The sequence below is a fragment of the Patagioenas fasciata genome, chromosome 7 (genome assembly GCF_037038585.1).
Source record: "Patagioenas fasciata isolate bPatFas1 chromosome 7, bPatFas1.hap1, whole genome shotgun sequence".
Classification (NCBI taxonomy): Eukaryota; Metazoa; Chordata; class Aves; order Columbiformes; family Columbidae; genus Patagioenas; species Patagioenas fasciata.
The window spans coordinates 33,785,972-33,809,842 of NC_092526.1; the positions used below are offsets into that span (position 1 = coordinate 33,785,972).

At 39.6% G+C, this 23,871-nt stretch overlaps 2 protein-coding genes and 1 long non-coding RNA gene across 8 annotated transcripts in view; all 3 read right to left on the bottom strand.

The window, feature by feature from the left end:
- LOC136103235 (RNA-binding protein 44) overlaps positions 1–12,450 on the bottom strand; it is a 37,634-nt gene extending 25,184 nt beyond the window's left edge. The window contains exons 1-13 of the mRNA XM_071810750.1: positions 11,042–12,450; positions 10,857–10,915; positions 9,469–9,645; positions 8,555–8,729; positions 8,448–8,473; positions 7,387–7,459; positions 6,973–7,075; positions 6,510–6,641; positions 5,753–5,823; positions 5,576–5,649; positions 4,900–5,284; positions 3,972–4,117; positions 3,724–3,849 (exon numbers count right to left, since the gene is read on the bottom strand). Of these exons, the coding sequence (XP_071666851.1) occupies positions 3,724–3,849; positions 3,972–4,117; positions 4,900–5,284; positions 5,576–5,649; positions 5,753–5,823; positions 6,510–6,641; positions 6,973–7,075; positions 7,387–7,459; positions 8,448–8,473; positions 8,555–8,729; positions 9,469–9,645; positions 10,857–10,915; positions 11,042–12,445 (2,951 nt within the window). The 5' untranslated portion in view covers positions 12,446–12,450. The remainder of the gene's footprint in view (positions 1–3,723; positions 3,850–3,971; positions 4,118–4,899; positions 5,285–5,575; positions 5,650–5,752; positions 5,824–6,509; positions 6,642–6,972; positions 7,076–7,386; positions 7,460–8,447; positions 8,474–8,554; positions 8,730–9,468; positions 9,646–10,856; positions 10,916–11,041) is intronic.
- Positions 12,451–12,457: 7 nt separating this feature from the next.
- Positions 12,458–14,823, bottom strand: LOC139828450 (uncharacterized). 2 transcript variants are annotated; one of them, XR_011740049.1, is made up of 3 exons: positions 14,783–14,823; positions 14,248–14,353; positions 12,458–12,620 (listed from the first exon to the last, which is right to left on the bottom strand). It is a non-coding gene; the product is annotated as an uncharacterized lncRNA (long non-coding RNA). The 2 variants fall into 2 exon arrangements; XR_011740050.1 differs by lacking the exon at positions 14,783–14,823 and adding an exon at positions 14,674–14,713.
- Positions 14,824–15,721: 898 nt separating this feature from the next.
- The window catches only part of LRRFIP1 (LRR binding FLII interacting protein 1), a 108,443-nt gene continuing 100,293 nt past the window's right edge, over positions 15,722–23,871 (bottom strand). For all 5 annotated transcript variants that reach the window (XM_071811314.1, XM_071811313.1, XM_071811315.1 and 2 more), the window contains 5 exons: positions 22,359–22,405; positions 21,335–21,452; positions 20,838–20,917; positions 20,091–20,195; positions 15,722–18,650 (listed from right to left, as the gene is read on the bottom strand). In XM_071811314.1, coding sequence (XP_071667415.1) covers positions 18,540–18,650; positions 20,091–20,195; positions 20,838–20,917; positions 21,335–21,452; positions 22,359–22,405 — 461 coding nt within the window. In that variant the 3' untranslated portion in view covers positions 15,722–18,539. The remainder of the gene's footprint in view (positions 18,651–20,090; positions 20,196–20,837; positions 20,918–21,334; positions 21,453–22,358; positions 22,406–23,871) is intronic.

Sequence of the window (23,871 nt, forward strand, 5' to 3'; positions counted from 1 at the left end):
GTGAACCTTTATTCACAGGTAAGTAAGGCTGTGTTTTTGGCAGCAAATGCAGTCAGAACCTAGAACAAAGTACAACAAAGAGGCAGAGACACAACAGTGATCGACTGTCTTGTCATGCAGTATCACAGCATGAGCCTGTTTATGTCAATCAAGGATAATTCTCCTCATCCTCTGACCAGATGTGTACACCTAAGCTGCCTTTCCATCGTTTAGCAGGAGAGCTGAAATCTAGACCTTTTCTGCACAGTAATCACAAAAACTAACATGAAAAACTGGATATTCCCAGCTTTCCTCCTCCCCGCTGTGTTGACCCAAACCAGAAGTCTTGGGGAATGTGTGCCACTATACCAGGCCATAGGACACACAAAAAAAGGATTTAGAAGCCCATCTTCTGCTTGCAGCAACAGAAACAGACTATGAGACAACAAAATGCCATGTTCTAAAAGAAACAACCAACCAACCAAGCCCAGGCTTCATCCTGAAGGAACTGTTTCGCCTTATCAGTGTTCTGCAGTCTGCAACATGCTTCTGAGGTCAAAATGGACACAAGACAACTCTGCTGCAGCCAGGGACTGTGTAACCATGTCCACCAGCACTTGCCAGCTCCAAAACCTGGATTTCTAAAAGGAAGCCCTCGCTGCCTTCCCCAGTGTTCAAAGGATACCTGGAATTTCTATAGACCATTCAGAATCAGATTATCTGGAAAGCACAAGCGTGTTGGCTATTCATTAACAGCTTAGCAGCTTCTACCATGCCTAAAATTAAGTGGCACGCACGAACTGAGGGTTGTGTAGTTCAGCCTAGAAAAAGCCCTGCTGGTATTTGAGGTCTTGCTTCACTGAAGTATGATCTTTCTACCTTAGAGAAACCTGCTGAAACACTTGAACCAACTACAGGAAACAACAAAACTGAGAAGAATCATTTAACATCTGCATAAACAAAACCACCCCAAACTGATTTTCACATTATATTCTCTTGGCTAAGACTGCACATCACAACAGTGATGCTACATGAGTTTTCACGAAGATCTGCTGAAATAAATCAATGAAGAAAAACAGTACGATCCCGGAACAAGCTGGAGTATAGGATTTGCAAAAAACTTCCCAAGGGAGATGACTGATTCTTCATCATCAGAAAGGCATCTTCTTGAAAAACAAACAAACAAAAGCAGCACATAAATTTTGCATGTACATACTCAAATAAAAGGAATATTAGCAGTTTTAGGACCCCAGAAAACCACAAGAAGCTGTAATAATTTTAGTATGTATGGCAGAAGTACACAGAAGAGTAAGGTTTCCTAGCTTCAAGAACCACATGAAAGAAATTACTACAATTAAATATTATATATAATCTTTGTGTAACAAATTATATCTGGTGGTCATTTTTTAGTAATTCAAAATGAAGTTATCAAATCATCCTTTATTAGTTTGAAGGCTCTATGTATTTCTTTATGTTCCTCAAAGTGCTGTTCTAGTTATGCTTCAAGAAGACTCCTCTCCATTGGTCTATTTTTATATTGTCACTACGCAGATTACTAATTTCACAGAAAGCTTCCCAGCATGGACATTTGCTACTGATAAAATTTAAGGAAAGAGCCATTTTTAATGCTGCACATAAAAGCTTTGATATCACCATAATTCATCTTAACTGCAGCCTACAATTAGGTTTAGAAAACAGAAAAAGCTTAAGCGTGCCATTCAGGTAAATAGGACAGCTGCTCACTAATGAGAACAAAAGGACTTTCAGTCCAAAACCTAACTTCTCATTTCTAATTAAATTACTCCTTCAAAATTAACAAATACACAAGATCTATCAACATTGAGATGTCCAACACTGGGCAAAGTCAGCCAAAGAAAAGAAAGTCAAGTTTACATCATGCTTTACTTTAAAGCTGAATTCAAGCTCTTACACACTAAATACTATGTAATATAACTTGACATAAAAGTATTATCTGTAGAACTCTGGACATTTCATCAGCTTGCAAGAATATAAGCCTCTAAGGTGGTATTTCTCAGTGGACACTTACCCTTCATGAAAGCCTGAAGCTATACACATACCAGAATAGTACAGATGGGCTTTGAGCACAATCATCTTTTCTTAAACCTATTACATGTTTCTTACTATGGAAGCTGAGAATTCTTTTTCCCCACTGTTTACTAATGATTTGGCTATTTCACAGCTCCCTCATGATGAAAGTAAAAATTGTTATAGGTCATCATCTCTTTAGCAAAGCAACAGAAAAAATACTATAACAGGAACAATTATTACTGTTAAGCCCACACACCATTTAAAAACGAACAAAAGATCACTTTACAAGGAAGTACAATACATTTGAGGCTGTTATAAAAAAGGGTAGTCAAATGTCAAACTAACAAACTTATGAACGTAGCCAAACAGGCAAATTGGTCGAAATCCTTTTACCCTCTTCCTCACTATGGGAGGTAAAATCTTGTGCTGTATTTAAAATCCTATTCTGTGTCCCTGTGTATTCAGCACAAACTACAGGCTGTCTTTCTGAGGTACTTTTCTGGTCACTGATATTACTTCCTAGAACAAGGTCTGAGGGAAACGGCTTATAACCATCTGGTTGTACATTTAATGCAGCTGTGGAAACTTTTCTAGCCCAGGCTTCTGCTTTGTCTTACTGGGCAGAATTTCTCTACTTCTGTTACAGTTCTACTATGTAACACACAGCAGTTGTCTGAGTTAAGGCTGCGTTACAGTTTATTGGTGCACTACAGTAACATGTGCAGAGGCAGCTAACCAGGAGAATTTAGTCTGATAAGTAACATGCAGTGAGTGGGAAACACTTAGATAAGTAAATCTATTTGCATAAATAATACACATCTTGGAAGAGGTGGTATCAATTAAAACCAAACTGAATCCTTGACATCCTTGAACCAGGAGCTTTGAGACCAAAATCAGAGCATTAAGAATTTGGTGCAGTTTTGGGAAGAAACACCTCAGAATTAAAAATACCATACAACCGGACAAATTGTTTTTGTGGGCAAAAGTGAAGCTGGAGGAGTGCTCAGAAGGTATGGGACAGTGCAGGAAGCCCTAAAGCAAGCAGAATAGCAAGCTTAATAGTAGACCGAAACAAGCGCCAACTCAAGGATGTCTCCTACAGGACAGTTTCAGTTATACCACTTATATGTACATCCCTGCAATTCTGGGCTGTGGTTTTAGCATGTTCACCTTCCTGCAGCATCCAGTACTGTGTCATCATGCAAGATGTCCCCTAACATGAAAAAACTAAAAGACACACAATCTTACTCTGGTAGATTTCTAGCCCAGAACTGAATTTCATACATCAGATAGAAATAATCAATTTTTAAAACAAAATTAAACCTATGCTTGGATTTCTTCATGAACTGCTACACAAGGACTGGCCATTAGGTGTCACCTTTGTACAGAATACATACGATGACGCTGTTCTCCACTAAATCAACGAAACAGTTTGCATAATAAAACTCTCAGCATGCCAAGTTTTATAGGGTGCATAGAGCTTGCAAGCCAATCTGTTTACAGATGTTCTGCAAAACAGCCAACCATCCTTAGAAACTGTTGTTTCAGGGGATTCATTCCGGTACTTGTTGCAGAACTTTACACTAAGTTACTTACTAACCTAGTCAGGCTATGCAGCCACACAAACTGAAGTAGTTTTATTTTGATATATTTCTGTAGGCTAGAATACTCACTTATTTACATTGCTTTTCCTACCCACAACTGGGTGTTGATTTCCTTAGAATGGCAGAGGTCCTTTCCCTAATAGTACTGATGGGTAAGCCACTTAAGATACCTTTGTTGTTCTTCTTCACCTCCAGCAGAGCATCCACAATTTTGTCTCTACACGAATAAAAAGAAACAACTGTTTACACCACATTTTTTGCAATACATTCAGCACTTGGTTACCACGTATACTAGATCCACTACAAATCAGAGCAGAAATGAAATCCAAATACTCTCACCTGCTAGCTTCTGGATGCATTTCTTGAAGTTTCTTCATTAATTTCGTAAAGCTGCTCAAATTCAATGTATTAAGAGGAATAAAGGCCTCATAAGAATTAGTGGAGAAAGGAGCAGAGGTTTTCTGCAGGAAGTTTTCTCCAGTGTCCTAAAATTGCATCAAAATAAGCAAAAAGTGAATGGGTTAAGTATTGTGCGGGTAATAGAACATAACTTTTCTGCTAATAAATATTCCTGTTACGAAAAAAGAAAAAATGACAGATACAGATTCAGATCTATAAGCTATCCTAGTACAGCCAGTCATATTATCCAATCTACAAATTTGAAATAATATTACTACATGCGTTTATGTGTAACTGACATACCTGCTACATGAAACTAGATCAGATTTATATTTCCCAGAGGACTAGCATGTTTGAAGTTAAATCCCCAAGGGCAGCATATCTATCCAGTTTGTAAGAGCAACACCAGCAATTACTAACTTTGCCTTATTCTCCAGGGACCAACATGAGTAAACACAAAAACATGTATTTATACATATGTTTCTTTAGATTTATGTTTAAAACCCAGGAGTTTCCCCTCTGATATCCAAAAATCTTTCCTGTGTAAAAATCACAAAACATCCATATAAAAAAAAATAAGTGTTAGAAGTGAAGACTCAAATGAGGAGAAAAGCAAGATGAAAAATCTAGTGCAAATGGCTAGGTTTCCAACTGGCTTAGCATTAAGAAAAAAAAGATCATAATTTGATGCAAGGGCAAATGAATGGTGCTCTTGCTCTTCTGTAGCATGCCAGAAATTTATTAATGACATGTTTTCCTCGACTAACATAATTCTATATATATATAAAAAATGTAACATGTTATGGGACAAGAAGTTTTAAGGCTCTTAAATCTGCCATACAAAGGAGGCTTACTAATAATTACTTACCTTTTGATTAACTCCAATCAAATAATGTACTGAATCTTCACTAGATGATTTCAGATGAGGGCACTTGGTTTCTGAAGGTACTTGTGTAGAGCAAGAAATTTTTGATGAAGCTATGGGAAGCAGTTGCGTTTTCTCAGCAGCAGAGATGGCATAAGGTGCTTTCACAGCATTGGAGGCTGAAGTGAGTCTTTTATCTTGATCTTTTCTTTGACTGTTATCAACAGGCTGGATTTCAGGCCAGAGCTTATTTGTAAGTATTTGGGAAACTAATGACGAATGCTTTACAAATTCAACGCTTATTGTTTTTCCTTTTATTTTTTTCTCGTTCATTTCCTCTACAGCTAATTTTGCTTTGTTAGTCTTTTTAAAGCAAATAAATGCATATCTAAGACACAAAATAAAAAAAGAAACTAAGTAAAACACAAATTTCTATCAGTAAGAACACATGATGGTTCTCATCTTTCAAACATTAACTGTATCTCAAACTCAACAGAAAATTTCAGAATACTTCTCATATGCTGAGCTATCCAGAATGATAAGTTATTGTCAACCTCTCTCTCTCTACAACATTTACAAAACCAAAATGAAAATAATGAACAACTCCCTCCTCTCTCCCATTATTCACTTACTTTCACAGCAATAATATCTGAAACAAGTAAAACTTAAATTAATATACCTGTAGTTACCAGAATCCACACACATAAGAATGTCAGAAATTTGATACTTCCGGAAATGTGATCTTAAATCACCCTACAAAATAGAAGCAATATATTTTGGTTGCAAATGTATAGTATGAAAGAATTCAGAAAGAGGCAAGATGTTACTACTATGATATAAATAAGGGCAGGCATACCTCTGACACTGAGGAACTTAGGCCACCAACACGAATAAAACACTCATTTCCACTCTCATTTTTCTTGGTTTCTAATAGTAAACATAAGAAAGCAAAGTGTTACTAACTATTCTTGTTTCAGTTCAAGCCAACACCATCTCTGTAGATTTCAGTACATGCAGCACAAAAAAGCCTCTAAAAACCGTAAAAGAATGAAGAGTATCTTCTAGCAGAAAGCATCCCGAGAAGCAGACCAGTTCAGTTTCTGAAATCTCTTTTCCCTGTGTCTTTCCTGGCCATTGAAAAGGCAGAAGAGGGACAACCAGAGAGAACACTGGTCTGAACTAACAGGTACCAGCGTTAAAGCACAGGTAGTGCACCGAGTTCCCACCACAGAGCACACAAGCTCTCTGCTCCCGAGACTTCTAACCATGCCCATCACTGGGACCCAAGCCTCCCAACACTGACTATTCCCAGCTAACTCTTCAGAAGCCAGTATTGGGAAGAAGCAGAAAGGGGAGGAAGAGAGAAAAAGACAGATTTCCAGGCACATCATTTACTAAAATGAGTGTAACCACTGCAGGTAAAGGTTTCAAGGAAAAACCTGGATGCAAAGAGCTGAGTATCTCTACAAGGATTCACTGCATGTCAGTGAAAAAATAAGTCTGAAAACCCAGCTGGCACTTTTTCCAAGTTTACTTATGCTTGTAGAAAGAAAAGAATACTCAAATAATAAACATCATCATTGGATATGGCAGCTTAAAGCACTTGACCTCACCTCTTGCATCTACCGTGTCTTGTTTTTCTTGTTGCTTTTCTGTTTCTTCAGGTATTACTGAAAAATCTGGTACTGTCAAGTCCTCTTTAGCATCAAACCAATATTCACTCCCTTCTTCATTTTTCACACAGCCTTGACATTGGAAATAAATTTCAGTGTGTTACAATTCACAACATGGTATGTCATATGAATGAATATCAAATTTCTGTGTGCTTAAGAGGATTCCAGCTACCTACATGATTTGGTACTATGTTATGAAGAGATGACACATATGAGTTTTCACTTCTGAGTTAAGTAGCAATTCTTTTTTCAATATATGAATTTAGGGCTGAGATAACATTGACCATTCCTTCACAGAAAGAAAGTTGAATATCCACCTATATGTTTTACAGATTTTTTTTTTTTTTTCCAATAAGTAAACCAACAAATAATGCAGTATTTGTAGTAGAAGCAGATCACTTACCACATTCCATATCCTGATCTTTATGTTGTTCTTCAAATGTCTTGGAGGAAGTAGACTCACTTGGCTGACTAGCATCAGTTAAACATACAGTCTGTGGATTGTCCTATAAACGTGTTTTAGTTACATCACAGCACTTGTACCTAATCACGTTATTTTTCTGAGCTTCAGAATACTAAATGATTAAACCAGCAAATTTTAAAAAGTTAACCTACTGATCATCTTCAAGAATCCCAGATTATTTTATTTTGAAAGGACAATCAAAATGTCAAAAAGTCACACGAGCTGCATTTCCAATTACTGGCAGAGAATCTCAGTTTGAACCCTGAAGACTGTGATGGTATTTGCATATACCTAAGAGAACACTATGCTTCACAACATAATGGCTAGGAAACGCAGTAATGAACGAGTCCCTACCATGTTAACAGAAATTTTCCTTTCTTGCAGTTTTGGTGCTTCAAAGTCAGCTTTTCTCGTGCCTGAAACAGAACTAAAACAGAACCAAGAATTTCAAACGAAATAAGGCATGACAATTTTAAATTCTACAGTGATACCAAGTACTCCAAAATATTAAACAGCTCCAAAAGCTCACAGTAAAATAAATAAAATGTGCTTAACAAATCTTAGCTCGAAATGGGAACCAAAGTTTTTTGGTACCTGTATTTTATAAAAGCATTGGTTGCAACATAAAACATAAAGCTATGTTCCAGGTTTATATTAGGCTGGTTTTGCTTTATACCCAGACAGCTTTCTGTTCAGTGTTTCCAAGTATGCCTTTCCATTTGAAATCTCTGTGCAATTTTTGATTCATTTTACTAATGTTAAACATGAAGTCTGAAAAAATATCTCTATTAGTTTACCTGATGCAGTACAAACTTATTGCCCAATCTGTTTTAATCTCCACTTACATAAAGTAACTGGATATGGTTCTCAAACATGCAGTACCATATGCCTTCCTGAAAGATGAAGTTATTTTTCTATCATTCTTCAAAACTGAATTATAATCTCAGCAGAACATCTTCTTCTGTGTCTAATATTATCTTTGTTGGCAGCAAAGTCTCTTTGTTTTGAGGGGGAGGGGGGTTTGTGGGTTTTGGTGTTTTGTTTTTTTGTTGGTGGTGGGTTTTTGTGTGTGCGTGTGGTTTTGTTGATGTTGCTTTTTAAAAGAGATAGCATTAAGATTAGAGACAAAGGGTTTTAGTAGTGAAAGTAAGGAACCAGGAAAATTACCTGTAAATTGAAAAGTTTAACCATAAAGTTAGTAAAAAAATACAACCCTGTAGTTTGCATGTTAGAACACTACAGAATAAAAATCTCCTTAAAATAAAATCACTGTACCCAAATTGCTATGCTCGTCTTCAGCTAAATAGTCTGGACCAACAAGATACATCCCAAAATAAAGAAATTCTAAGTTTACCATCTTTTAAACTCCTCATTTATTCTAACTTCAATAAATACCACAAATGAGGACTACTTACTCATAGCAAAGATCCTCTCTGAAAAACTGTCAAAAAAATAAAAGATCTGTCTTAATTTTCTGAAGAAAGCAATTTCTATTAAAAACAAAAAGCGATTAAGAAATTACCTTGGATGGGACATAAGGAGAGGAGATGGGGAACAACTTCATCTCAACTGATAGCGGTGGAAGTGCATTTAAAGGTATGCCCATTTTTATTTTCATTCTCATTCTGTTGTAATTCTCTTTTAGCTCTTCCAAAACCAACATGAGAGATGAACATAATTCAGTATTTCTATTACATCTGTTAAAATATGTATAAGAAAATAAGATCAACTCAGACAGACATTTCATTTATTTTACTGCTTCCAGAATTGCCCAAGTGTTTAAAGATTCCTCCACATGGTGCCAGAACAGGAGTTCATTCCTGATGCGCACAGCTGCTTTCCGGAGCCGTACTCTTTCACAGCAGTCCTAGGTGTTCTCCTGAACCCCCTCCTGAGCTTTGGAGCAGACACTACCCTGAGGAGGTTTTACAGCGATCTGTGGCACAGTAAAGCATTCCGAGGCAGGAATTCTTGGTGGAATTCCAGGTTCCTTACAAGGTATAAGTTTTATCAGCTGGAGACTGCAATCTCCACCCCCTTCCTGCCTCACCTCTTAACAGTCCTACACCTCTTCTCTCTCTCTCCTTTACTACCTCCTCCCCTCTATGTATCTCACCACTCCTGAACGGATTCTCTGTACTATTCCTTCCATACAGAAAGGCATTTTCCTGGAAACAAACTGGTGGGGTTTTTTTATGTTTTGGGGCGGTTTTTTTTGTTTGTTTTGGTTTGGTTTTTTGGGGGTCTGTGAATGCTACAGAAAATTTTAGGCTGAAAATAAGACTTGGCAGCTCTGGGAACAAAATATCTTCTGGCCAACAACGCTAACAATAAACATTATTACAAGAAATACATAGACTACATCAGTAATATTCAGCAATTAATGCCTTCTAACAAAGTTAGCTATTTCATTTAAAAGGACATTAAAGTACATGCCTGCTAAAACACGTGGTTTCTTCCAAAGCCAGTTTGTAAATCTTCAAGCAGTGCTGATAGCACATCTGATAATGAGTGTTCAGAGTCTGCAATTCTGCTTCAATCGCTCTCTGCAGTATTTTTTGACAGCAGCTCGATGTAGAATCCTTCACAGTTTGTTTGTCAAGGTGTATCAGCCTTTAAAATAATAATAAACAAAATCTTGAAGCCCTTGAGTCAATATTTTACATTCATTAAGTTTTATTTTGAAACAAGTAGCTTTCCAGAAGCTATTTTTGTTATGATTCAAGGAGAAGAAAAAAAAATATAAATAAAATTAGTTCCTCCTATTTACTACACAGAAAAAATAATGTCTTCCAGTAGCTTTCACATTATAATGAGCCTTAACTGAGAGGTGAAAACTCCATGAGCACCATAATAATTTCTATCCAAAAAATGCAGTTGTGAGAACAAGAAGACACTTCGCAACCCTGTTGATCGATAGACGCACTTACATTTGTTTCCACAGTCACAGAATAATTAGGTTGGAAAGTGTCTCTGGAGGTCTGCAGTACAAACCTCTGTTCAAAGCAGGACTAACTTCAAATTTAGCTCAGCGTCTTATCCAGGCCAGCTGCATTGTGGGGCTTGGGTTTTGTTTTTTTAAATCTTCAAGAGAGGACACAGTACCATCTCTCCAACACTGTTCCAATCCTACTCTCACTGTAAGAAACTTTTTCTTACACCCACTTACAATTCCCCTCACTGTGACTGCTGGCTCTTGGCCTTTCAACATGCAGCTCTGCAAAGAATTTGACTTTGTCTTCTCAGCAACCCACTACTCAATTGCCAAGAATTGCAGGGAGGTTCCCCACCTCCCCAGCCTTCCCTCCTCCAGGCTGATCAAACCCAGTTCCGTCAGCTCTCCCCACACATCAGGTGCTCCACCAGCTCCCCTCACCTTCTCCCTGGTGGACTTCCCCCAGTCTACCCGTCTCTTTCTTGCACTACAAGGTGCACAGCTGGAGATGCCTTTCCAGAGGCAAACTCACAAGCACCAAACAGAAGAACCAACACTTCCCTCCACCTCTTGCTAACACAGCCCCAGGATGTGGCTTCCCTTCTTCACCATACAGCAGCACTGCTGACTTACACTCGACTTGTTCTTGGCCAGTCTACAACTGCAGACCAAGGCTGCTTTGGTCTTTCTTCAACTTCAGGAGGTCTTCAGCTCATTCTTCTTACTTGTCCAGGTCCCTCTGAAAGGCAGCCCTACCCTCCAGCCTAGGAGCTGCTACCCAGCAATCTTTTAGTACCATGAGTTTTGCTAAGTCACAGACACTTTTCATTCATTAAAAGAAACTTATCCAGCACCTAGAATTCCAAATGAAGAATGATTCATGACCCACCTGTCAGTGCTTATCTTTAAATAGCTGCTACAAAGCTCATTTTTTGATACCTGCTGTTCCTAAATAAAACAAACAAACAAACAAACTTTAAAAGTTACAGAGTAACATTCATGCAGACAACTTCATAGCAAATTTTAAGTCAAAAAAAGTGCTATATATGATAATTGTTTGTTTTCCTTAATTACCTGTAGTGAACTTATTTCACCTGTTGCAGTATTGGCACCTGAGTGTTCTTCCACTGTGCCAGTAAGCTGTGAACAAATTTCCTCTGTACTACAGGCTCCACATGACCAGTCTGTATTGCAAGCAACATCTGCAAAGCTTTCACGGCACCATTCCACGGGTCGAGATTTGTTCATCATTGTTATCTCTGTATTAATAGCCCTGGATGAGAGACAAACCTGAGCACTGGTACTTCTGCTTGTTGTAAAGCAAGCTCTAAAATCAGAACTCGCGTCAACAGCCTGGTTAACTGTAGAGTCACTGGCAACTTTTTTCAAGGTTTCACAATGCACTGAATTCAGACAGCTGGTATTTCCGCACGAGGACTCATCTGCAACTTCCACTCCAAAAAAGGGATTCTTGCTAGTGAGAACTGCAGAGACTGGAAACTGTGTTTCAGCATCCCTCACAGTATAGCTGGCACCACGTGTGCACACAACAGATTCTTCACAACTGTAGAAATCGGAGTCCTCTGCACATTTGCAAAATTGCACAGCTTCTGCAGGCCTACAGCTACTGCAGGGGCCCTTCCCCGTGGCTAAAGTCAAGGATTGTCTTGCTTCATTGAGATGCTGTGAATGTTCGTCATTTTTTTCAAGCACTTCTTCACTTGTAGCAATTTGAGGTAGCAGCCTGCCACCAATCAGTGGGGTGTCTTTCACCTCTTCATTTCCTAAACTGTCACATACAAGCAGATTTGGACAGACCACTTCTTTACTGCCGTAAGAATGACTTTCAAGTATACTTCCACAAACAACACTATGATACTCTGTTTGCTCTTCCTGATGATCACTAGTCATGCCGCTGGAATCTTGCGGAGACAGGGAGGCCTGAAGTAGGTGGGGAAGCTCTGGCATAGCTGCTTCTAGGCAGGTTGGGTCACCTACACCATACTCAGAACAACAATCTTCTGACATGTCAACAAGATTTTGTTCCTTTGTGACTCCACCCTCTGGAACTTCATGAACTGGATCTATCAGCTTTAAGGTTTCGATGCCTATCGTTCCTCTTTGCTCAGAAAACTTACTTGAGCTATTCCCATCATCAAAATCTTGCTCGTGAGCACTAAGATACTCCAGCTGTGAATCTTCATCTAAATGGCTTTGCCTGCAATCATCACACACCCCACAATTGAAATGGGTATTGTCACATGCCCTTCCCAATGCATCAGCTTCTTCCTTGCTTTCATCTACCCGTGCACAGCAAATTCTCATTCTCTGCTTATTATAGATTTCAATATCTGCATCTAAAGATGAATTTAAATAAGGTAAGCTTTCCTCTGAAAACGTTAATTCTGAAACTTTGGCAGAATGTGCCTGGCCAAAACCAGAGTTGTTAGTTCCTGCTGCAACGTCTCTGACAAGCATGTGCTCGGTTTGGGAGGTCTGATTAAACCATCTCCTTTTGCTTGTAACATCGCTCTTCTTTTCTGATTCCATGGTACAAACACTTAAGCCCTCCTCAGAAGAAGAAATCCACACAATTCACTTCCACTGCAACCTCTCAAAGTAATCGGCTCATCTCTTCCTATCAGTTTCTCACCTTAATAAAAATTGAGAGAAGTCTGAGATACTCCATGGTATATAAGAGGACATTAGTGTTTTAAAAAATATGCTAAATTAACCATCTTATTTTTACCTACTGCATGCTAGTATAGAAGCCAGGAACTACATGGTATGTTCTCAAAGAAAACCTAAGAGTTCACGAAAGGCTGTTTAAAAAAATTGCCACTCTTGCTTGTCTGACTTCAAAACATCCTCAGAGACCAATCAGTCCTATTTTCTTACACTCTTGGGCAAAGTTTCCAACCTCCTACTACTGAAGCATTTCTTGGCTGAATCATCAGAATCCCTGCTGATCCACAACGAGCTATTTTTTAATACATCATATATGAACTTCATGACCGCTCACAAGGTGTTTAGATGCACATACTGACTCTCAAAGTCCAAATCCTGATGGTCGTGGATTCAGTGACCACAAACTGACCTCACACCATTCCTGATTGTTTACTGGCCTGTAAGCACTCCTTGCTACAATAAGCTTAAAACTTCTTGATCCATGGCCAGTATATTTACTGTAGGGAACATCCTTCAGTCCGAGAGCTATAAAAATATTAAAAACTACTTAAATTAGTAAAGAGGTAAACTTAGAGCTCTGTGCCTCCTGAGAACTAGAAAGCCTTCAGGCATTGGACAAGGGGGAAATGGAAGCATATTCATTTTAATTTTGGGAAGCAAGAAGAAATGGTTATCAAGCACAGAATCACAAGAAAACCTGAGAATCTTTACAATTAGAAAGCATAAGTCATGAAGGAAAACAGGAAGATGGTTTCTTGGATCAGAGCACTTCTTTTAACAGAAGAAAACTGGACAATACAACTAAGAAAAGCAATACACCTGCTCTGGACTTGGAACAAACCTAGTTTCATAGCAAGCATAAACAAAAAGGAGAGGAAAAAAAACCACATAGGGATGGAAGACGCTCTTTGTGAAGCTTGTTTCTTATAAACAGTTGTCAAGTCCTCTCTGCCTTGCCTCAGAAGCTTAAAATGAAGAGGGATACATACAAACATTAGACATATTTCTCAGTCACGTATGCTTTCTAAAACACTGAAAATACACATAACAATTTTATGTTACAGTCATAGGCCTCTAACCTGACTATACTCTTCTATAAAGCACTGCAAATTACAGCCCTGTCTGTAACAGGAGGCCCGTAAACTGGGTTTCACAGGCTTCTAAAGACACAAGTCACTGGTTCATACTCCCAAGGAGGTTTCCAGAGTGGTATAGGTCTGTAAGGACCCAAGGGAAGTACTGAAGTGAGACAGAGGCTGCTGGTGCAGCATGAGATTAGAAACTGAGGCCTGTTTCTTGGCCACTGCTCTGGGATTAACACACAAGTTACACGAGTTCCACCCACTCCAGATACAAACAGCATGACCTGTGACTCATATCTACATGGGAAGGTTTGCAGAACATACCCCTAAGAGATAACATTATGATAGCTCTTTCTCGTGGGGAAACGTGGCCTGTCCTCAAATCTGCATCCACTCATTCTTCTCCGATAAGGATCATCATTAAAATTATGTAATTTGAAATCACTTAATGAAAATGGTTTAAATCAAGTCATCAATAGAAGTCAGTCGCCCTCCAAAAAAACACCTTACCACGATTTCATTATGCACTTCCACAGTAATTTGTTTCATAGAAGTCAGCTTTCTTAGTGCACTAACTTTATCTTCATCTCCTAACTGAAGTTTGAAACAATCTTATCTGTGAAAACACAACTAATTGCCATAATGCTATAAAAGCACATCTTAAACGCCTAGACAGAAAAAATAACACATTATCACAGAGAGGCGACTTTCCCTCTCTCCCTCCCTCCCTCCCCTTTTTCCTTAAGAACAAGTTAAGAGACAAGAACCAGAACAGCTCTAGGTATGTGCTAAATAAATAATAACACAGTTAGAATCCAACCCTGCTGTTAAAGCACAGCCACCGCTGAGTCCCCCCGAGGAACGGGGAGCCCGCACCACAGCCCGGCGCCCCCACTCGCCACACGGGAACCCCGAAGGCGGCGAACCGCGGCTCACATCGGCTTCAGGGAAGGCTGAGCAACCTTCCTGCCGCCCATGGAAGCCAGTTAGCCCATCCTCCACCCCCGGACCGTCCCCGTTCCACCGCCCACACCCGCCCTGTCACCAGTTCCGCGCCTCGGCCAACGGCCACACGGAGCACGCGCCTAACGGCCACACGGAGCACGCGCCTAACGGCCGCCAGCCGCCGCTCACCGCCGCGCCTCCAGCCCATTGGCTACCACGAGAAACTCTCCAGCGTCTGATTGGCCGGCGCGGCTCCCCGCGTTCCCACCCTCCACGGCCGCGTCTCCTCAGGGCGCTCCGGCCCTTCCCCGCCGGGCTCTGCGCAGCTGCGGGGTTGCTGGTGCGGTGAGTGAAAGCTGCCCGCAGCGGGAAGGCTGGCAGTCTCAAAGAGAGCGGTACAGGCACGGGAGGTGAGTGCAGTGAACTGGAGAACGTCACCCGGTTAGTGATTGTAAATGTATACGTTATTTCTTCAAGGTCGGTTCTAGGCCTTACTCCTTCCTTTAAATACATACATGTAAATTTCTTAATAAAGTGTGCAAAACATCACTTAGCTGCCTAAAGCAAACAATTCCCCAAAGCCATATAAGTGATTGTTTGGAGCATTTGAAGCAGAGACAAGCACCGAGGTCGCCCTTGGTCTATTTCATGTGATCTGTGGCAACACCCATGATCAGTACAAAATGAAACTTCATAGTGAAACTGACACGTTTTTGATGAACCAAGTTGCCTCCAGATATGAAGGATTCTTCCAGGGAAAGTTACTAGGTGGGTTACCTATATGTTCATCATAAATATTTTTACATTGAGAATGAATCCAACTAGCAATATCATTCAAATGCCTCCTGCTGGGACACTGTCCCTGTGCCCCCCTCCCCAAGGGCCCCTTGCCAGTAAAAATGTTAATATTTGGAAGTACGTCTCACACCAGTGCCCTTACTCACACGAGCCCCACCTTCGTACATTTTACAACCAGCACTGTTCACGTTTGTGTGGCTGCAGTAATACATTAAAAAGGAAAATGAGCCTGCTACACCAGTATCATCCAAAAAGTCTGTATTTTCCAAGAGAACTTTTACCAGTAACATCATCATGACAGACCACTCCATAAAAACTACCCAAACAAGTGACATTTTTATTGGCGAGTTCTGCTAATGAATTTCCTTTTCCACACTTGTATCTCCTTAAAGATTTTAAAAAAACCCAAACAAAACATCTCGGGTAACATTCCGTTTGCAAACAAACAATAAAATTATTTAAACATTTAAAAATAAAACAAAAGATAGCAGTTTTAAATACAAATTCTAGGAATACCTGTCCTGGTTCCCCCAGGAGCCGCTCCTCGCCAGGCTGGGTACCGAGGCTCTCCCATTTGGAGCTCAATTAAAAGGACTGGGGCAAGTGCTATTATTACCATTGCAAGCCCTGTTGTACATTCTTCACAAGAAAACATAAAACATTTTGCAGTAAACCAAGCGGTACTTTTTCTTCCCTTGTTCTAAAGCTAAGTCACACTGAAAGTTTGGGGCGGGGGGCAAAACGTGGCTTCAACATTCAGCTACTTTATCACACACAAAGATTTCTACTAAGAGCATATCCAGGTTGAAATATACGTCCGATTTCTGTCATGAGGTTAATGCTTATGGGGCGGGAGATGCAATCTACTTCGAAATAATAAACACATCACTTCTTGATGAGGAAAGTATTATTTTTAGCCTTTTGGACCGACGCATAGTTGTGAGGTTGTTTCTCCTAGACCTTGCCAGGAGAGGCAGTTTTAACCGCTACCACGAATAAAAAAATGACCCGTGGCAACCACATACTTTCTAATCAGTTTGTAAAATGTTGTATTTAGCATGTTTGTTTGCATTCTAAAGAACCCTCGGGTCATGTTTTTAGGCCTCAGAGGCTTTGTACACCAGAAATTACACAAGTCAACCACAGAAAATTGTAAATTGGTATCCACAGCTATTTTGAGGTATTCCACAAGAAAACCTGTCTCTGCACCTGAATGTTCCTCTCAAAAATCAAAAAGGCAAAAAGAACCCCGAGCCCTAGCTGGAGTGGAAATTCCATTTTAAAAGATTTCTCTAATCACCATGTTCCACCACATTTGATCAACAAGGACATACCTTATTTCACAAAAAAAAAAAAAAAAACCCACAAATAACCAAAAGCCTTCTTCATCCTTTTCCTGGAATTTCAGTACTTCATTCCTAAAATTCTGGGTATGCTCAGAAGAGATGAAGACAATAGTGTTATTTTCTAGCCAAACCAGAGAAACACATTCAGACACTGTTTTTGGTTTATTTAATTTATGAAGGTGCTTTAAGAAGATACCAGCGATCCCCTTAACGTTGAAAATAGCAGCGGTTCATACTCTAACCTCCCATTGGTGAGGAAGAGGCTAGTGAAAAATCTGGACCAGAAAATCTGAAGACCAAGTTAAGAAGAAATGGTCTCCTGGGTCTGGATTTGGCTTGATAGAACTGTATCTATTGAGGCAGTCGATATGGACAGAAGGTTGTTTGTGTGGAACAGGAGATGCCGCTTTATGGCGTGAGCAGGTTCCTAAGGACCTGGCTGCCTGCCTTACTCACAAGCTTTTCTGTCAGGGCTGAAGGGGGAAGGACAGCTTTATTCTCCAGGTAACTGCTGTTCTCGCTTTGAGTAGTACATTCAGAACAATTTCCAATAAACCAGAGCTGTAGTGCTAGTTGGGTATCATAAACTGCCTGCGACTTTTCATTGGTTACATTATTTTTCATGAAAAGTGGAAAAACTTCACAGTCACCTTAGAAGGAAATCATTTGCTGCTTCTGTACTTGTAGAAAAACCATAAGCAGGAATATTTTCTAAAGTGCTTCTTTACTTATCAGTTACTTTTAAAAAATATTAGACTTGTATTCTGTAGTGGCATAGTTTCCTAGTAGTTCATGGACCAGTAGGTAGTTTCTGATGTAAAAAACCCATTATGTACTTCGTTTAAGCAAATGACACTTGCTTTGACAAATGCACCAAAGTGAGAGATCTAAATGCAAACCCCACTATTTCTTTAAACACGGCCTTATGCTGGTTTATTAATGCAACTTTACATCCTTTAAAAGTAGTTTACTTCAATTCCAAGAGCAGGGATTAAATAATACACATAAAAGTTGAAAATTCAATGAAGCTATTGCCTATTTACCCTGAAATAAAATAGTCTTATGATGCAACTGGTGCAAAAATCCCTCCAAACACCTTTGTTTTATTGGCAAAGTCATTTAAGGTCACTTTTGCTTCCGAGACCATCTTCTTCCATGGTTTCCACTGAAGGAATTTTGCTTTGTAATGGCTTGTGGTTCCACAGTGATTTGTAAATGAAAAACCTACTATGAATAACTCTACCGTAGTCAGTAAGTTACAGATACTGTCATGAGAAAGTCCAAAACTTACAGTGCTTTTTTTCTTTTTAAATTTTCAGCAAGACACAAAATTCCAGTCCAGTTAAAGTGTTTTCTTTGAATACCATTTTAAATGGCAATAAATGGCTGCTGTGCCTCCTGGATGGAGAACTTAATGCGATGCCCAATGTGCTTCTTATACGGTAGACGGCTGTTGTACTTCAAACATACCCAAAGAACAGTGTTGAAGGGCCCCCGCAGGCACAGCCATTTGCATCAGCTACTCCTACATATACAGTGCAGTAGGTTTGAATCTGCGCAGAGAACCGCGGCTGGGTGGCACGTAGCAAATGTTGGAGTTGTCTGTTCTCAGAAGGCATGACACAAAGCATCCTGGACAGCAAGAGACAGAAGCATCTGCAACATTGTTCTGATTCTGTCAAAGTAGTAGTAGCTTCCATCGAAAGGTGGTGGTTATTGCTGAGACAGTAAAGCACTTCGGTTGGCTTTCATCTTCTCCAGGCGTTTTACTAGATGACCATTGCTGACTTCAAGCTCTTCGGTTTTATCCAACGCTGAACGAAGCTGAAGGAAGGAAGCAGGGAAAAAAACAAAACAAAACCGTAACTTTCACAGTGTTTTCCATTTCCAAAGATAAAGCAAGGTTTGTAGTCACCAACACTAACTGACCCTATTGCTGATATTTCCTTACAAGATAAAGCAGTTGAAAATTCCTAGCAGTGGAGTTAAACGTAAACATTGTGTAACTGCCTGTGTTGTTGCTCTGAAGGCCACACACACACACAGATATTTTCTAAGCACAGTGCCAAGAATCCAAGGTATTTACAGAATGTTGAACAAATGGCTCAGACTTTGCCTCAACCTCACAGGCACGGATGCTCAGAGATATCTGCTGGGTCACATCTGCCTGTCTTGCTGCCTGGCTTTTACATTTCTGGTTCCTAGAACAGCAGCCACAGCTGTGGGTTCAGTGCCTTGGTTTTCTATAAAACCCACCATGAGATGAAGGTAGGAAGAGAGGGGTGGACTGCACAGAGCAATATATATAGGCAGCATAGCAGAAGGGGTATTTAGAAAAAGCAAAGAGCCAAACTGAAAAAAAAAAAAAAACAAAACATCAGGAGGGAGGTGTGAAAGAAGCTGATGAACATATCTAAGCTGGTTGTAGCAGCTACTTAGATCATAAAGTTTGGTAAGACAAGTACGGTCAAAATTATAGACAGCTTGAAGATGCAGTGTTTTAAGATAGAGAAATACAGACAGAGTATTTGGATGAACACACTATAGTAGCAGGCATGAGCAGATTGACTGAGCAAGAAAAACAGACTCAGTAAGGATGATTCACATCCATTTAGCACTGAGGTTTAGACTCTGAAGCTTGAAAGTTTAAGCTGTCGTTCCTGGTAGTTTCACTGTACTTAAATAATGAAGCACCCAAATTAGCTTTACAGCAGCATTTCCAGGATTCTACTCTAATTTTTGAGTCATGTGTTCTAAAAAGACTAATGATTTGTATTTACAAACCCAGAAGCTGTAACACCCAAAGTAATGAGCCTTCAAGTACAACACAGGACAAGGACAGCAAATTAGAAATATGAACTCTTCAGCTTGATCAATGTCAAACCATACAGCTGTTGAACACTCACAGCTGCAAATCAGCATGCAAACCTGCACATCTGAAAGCTGTTTCTACATTCAAGTTCTACAGGAAGAACTTGCGATTGCTCCAGAGAACCGACTCTGGCACAAAGCAAGGCATTACAAGTCAGTTAGGGAAGAAACAGATGTCACTTGGAGTTCACAGTTGAGACTGTCACTCCAGTTTGAGTGCTGAAAGTTTGGTTAAACATCTAGAACAAATAACTAAGGCAATTAAAAAAGCAGACGTTTATTCTTTGCTCTGCCAAGAAGGGTAGTTCCTCCTCTAAAATGCACCAGATAAACCAGTTTCCCCAGGCAGTGCAGGCTGACTGCAAGCCCATGAGAGTCCGTATTCAGAATTACCTCTCTCTGTAGTTTGCGCTTCTCTGCTTTCAGTTCATCTTCTATTCTTTCAGCATTTTCAGCAGCAGTTTTGTATCGGGCTACCTGACCTTCCAATCGTATTACCTAAAGTAAAGGCAATTTTTTAAAATTAAAAGCTGTACCAAGAAGTTACTCTGATGCGTTACTCTTCCACTAGTAGTTAAGTAATAACCATAGAGATGCTCATTTTTCTTGAGTAAAATAAAGGCATATTTTGAGGAAAAAAATATACTATGGTAACTTACTCCAGACCTTCTATACATATCTATATTTAATATGCTTCCAGTAACAAACAATTCAGTCTATTGACTACATTTATCTTACCAAGAGTATCACTGACATACTCTGGATAAGAGCAGTCAAAACTGAACAGTCTTTTATAAAATCCATATATACTACATCACATGCCAGAAGCCATTTTAAAATTGTCAATAGCTAGGCATAAGAAAGTATTCTGAAGAGTTCAGTAAGTGCTTTCAATATACCTTTGCCTTTGAATGTTTTTCCCTCAGTAAACATCAATAATAAATTCACCCTTTCCCATACATAAATGAACGCATTTTAGTCTTTACAACTTAAGTCCAGTAGCCCTGATGTGCCAACACTCCTGCTTCTTATTTTAAGGGAAAATCACAGTAATCATTATTTCATTTATCATATAATAAACCACACTTTCCCTTTGCATTCTCACTATGCATAAACAAACAGAACAAACAAAAAACTTACATTCTGCTCCAATGCTGTTATCTCTTGCTCAGACTTAGCTAGTTTAAATTTGAGATCGCTGATCTGTCTGTTGGCATCTCCTGAAAGAATTGCGGATTTATCAGACATGTCAGAACAAGTGTCTAACAAGTCCGTCATAAAATTTCCATGCTACAGTGGCAGGGTAGCACGTGCTCTCTGTCAAAACCAGTGCCCAGCAGACAGGCGCTGTCCCAGTCTCACCTCATTCCCTTCTGACCACTATGAAAGCAAAATTAACCAGGAACTCAGCCCAGCTCTCCTGGGGAACACGAGGGAGATTTCCAACTGCAATCTTGTTCAAGCAAAGGATAATTGTTCCCTCACCTCTAGTAGAGATGCACGGCTGGCTCCCAGTTTGAAGCTCCCTTAGAACCGAAGGCTCATTTTTAGTTAGAGCCATGTGGTTATTGTACAGATACGTTTTTCTCACTCACGTGCAAGACACAAACTTCTCTTAAACTGAAAACATAGCTCACTTTGGAGGTCAATCATGTGCATATCTGTCCCATTTTCTAGAACTTCATCTTCAGACTGTGTGTTTTCAATCTTGCCATTCTTTTGTTTTTCTTCCAGTTGTCCCTTTAATTTTCTAACCTGAAGAAGGACACAGAACAATTGGTTCTTAAAATCAATAAGGGAAAAGTGCGGCTCAGTACTCAAATTCACTGAGGTATTATAAAACAAATAATTTTTTAAAACCTAAATTTTAAAAAAAATTACAAAATAATTTCCTAGAAATGACTCATCATATGTTAAGTATCAGTGCTTATGCATAAGTTCAAGACCAAACATAATGAGTTGAAGAAGACGGTTTTACTAGAAAAGCCGTACATGTTCGGTAGGCACATTCAGAGAGAACATTCTTAAAAACCCAAAACTGAGTTTTGCTTTGTGTGAAGTCTCAAGGCCAGGGAGATAAACCATACATGAAAGCATAGAGCACCCTGCAGAGAAACAGATCAGCTACCATTTTTTGAATAAGCTTTATATCCGCTATAGAATATCATGGTAGCAGCAATAATTACTTTGCCATTTACCCATCTACTGTAATTCCCCCATCACTTCTTTCCAAATGGCCCATTGCCCACAGTCCCAGCAATCGGGAAGGCTTACTCATGGAGACAGAATTTGCTTCTGCAATTTCTGGACGATATATTTATTTGTTTTCCCGTGGGCTTGGCCAATATGAAGCACTATTTTTCAGAAATAGCCCTGGAGAAGGAATTTCAGGTAATGGAGGACACTGAATGTCACTGATGAGCAACATGGAACAGGCACACTGGGTTACATCTTTCTTCCTCTGTATCCTGTGTTAACAGGCAGGAGAAATGTTTCAGAGGAAGAACAAAGTGGCTGCAAGAGCAACCCAGCATGTTCTGAAAGGCAACAGCATTGCTCTTCTATACGTTACGTTAGGGCTATTTTCATTTCTTTTTTAATCTCTACGATTCTTATCACAGATTCAGGAAACACAGAGCATTTCAGTTTTCTTGTGATTACCTGGTCTAGTAAGGATTCACGTTCATCAATGAGTTTTTTCAGCCTGTCTGAAAGAGAAAACTCAAAGTTCAGTGCCCACTTGACCGAGCCGCATATTTCAGAGCGCATCTGATACCAGAGCGAACCGGTAAGGTTAGTGAAACTACTGATGAAGGTAGTTATGCACGTACCACAGGCAAGGAGGCCACAGCCAGGGCTGGGGAGGGGCTGCAGCCAGGGGAGGTTAGGTCATTCTCACAGAACATGCTTGTCACGGCAGTAGCAGCACCCAGCTGCATGCAAAGAGGCTAATCTTCTACGTTAGGTTAGCATGCAAGAACTCTAGGGTCAAACACAACTGCAACACAAAATCTCACACATCTTTACAGTTAAACATGATGAAAGTACTGTAAACACCTGTAATCATAGCTAAGCACATTCTCAGCACTTTAAATCTTCCCTTATTTTACTAAACAGCAGAGCAATGGCATTTTGTGTTCTCTCCAGTATTATGACCAGAAAAATATTTGACCACTAAATTATTTTTGTTTCAAATGTAGCAGTCTGGTAAAACTTTTCTTTTGTTTTTAATCCCTCGCAGTCAATTCTCCTGGTCAGACATCAAGCAGGTGATGGGCAATCTGGACCAATTGTTGTGTCACACTTGAACTTGGACGTGCTACAGATCAGCACATGGATGTGTGTGGCATTCATCAACAAAGTGCACATTACAAAGTGAGACAACTGGAAAAAAATAGAACTAGAAACAAACAAAAAAAAAATCACTTTCTTTTTTTTTCTTCCCTATTTAGGGTGCAAAATGTGAAAGCATTTTAGCAGGTACTGTATTGCAACAAGTCTTAATTCTCAAATTTTCTTATCACTAAAATTACCTCATTAATCAACCTTAGTGTGTTCAGGTACACCTCAATAGAAGTACACTGGAACATAGCATTCAAATATTCTTATTAGAAGATGATATATTGACCTCAGGCAAGTCTTACTCCACAAGATTGATGCGTATGTTTTTTGCAGTTTTCTTTAGCTTGCCTTCCTTGCCAGCAAGCAGTCACCTGTGCAGAACCAAGCTGGTGGGTGTTCAGAGCTCAACTCCACATCTAAGGTTTGGACTGTTAACTAAATGGTTAAAATCCAAAGGTCACACAGGAAAAGTTGTTGGTTTTTCTAGTTTGTTTGTTGGTTTGGTTTGTAAAGGAAAGGACAGCAATTTGCAGATAAAAGGCTGGTGGGCTTTTACCAGGTAAATTCTGTTGACAGACTCAAGTATTTCTTAAAAGCTTTAAAGATATCCACACTGTAGCCCTCGTTCATTGTAAAATCCTGAACAGGCCAAAGTCTCATGGCCCACCATTTTTCTTGTTAACACACGAAGTAAAGGGAATAAAGAATTTATCTTGAATCAAATCACAGGGAAAACTGTAAATTTTCAAACACAAGTCCCTCTGTACGGCAGACATCTACATTTTCAGTAGCTAGTAATGATGTGGCAATTCCCCTCCTGGGTATACAAGTT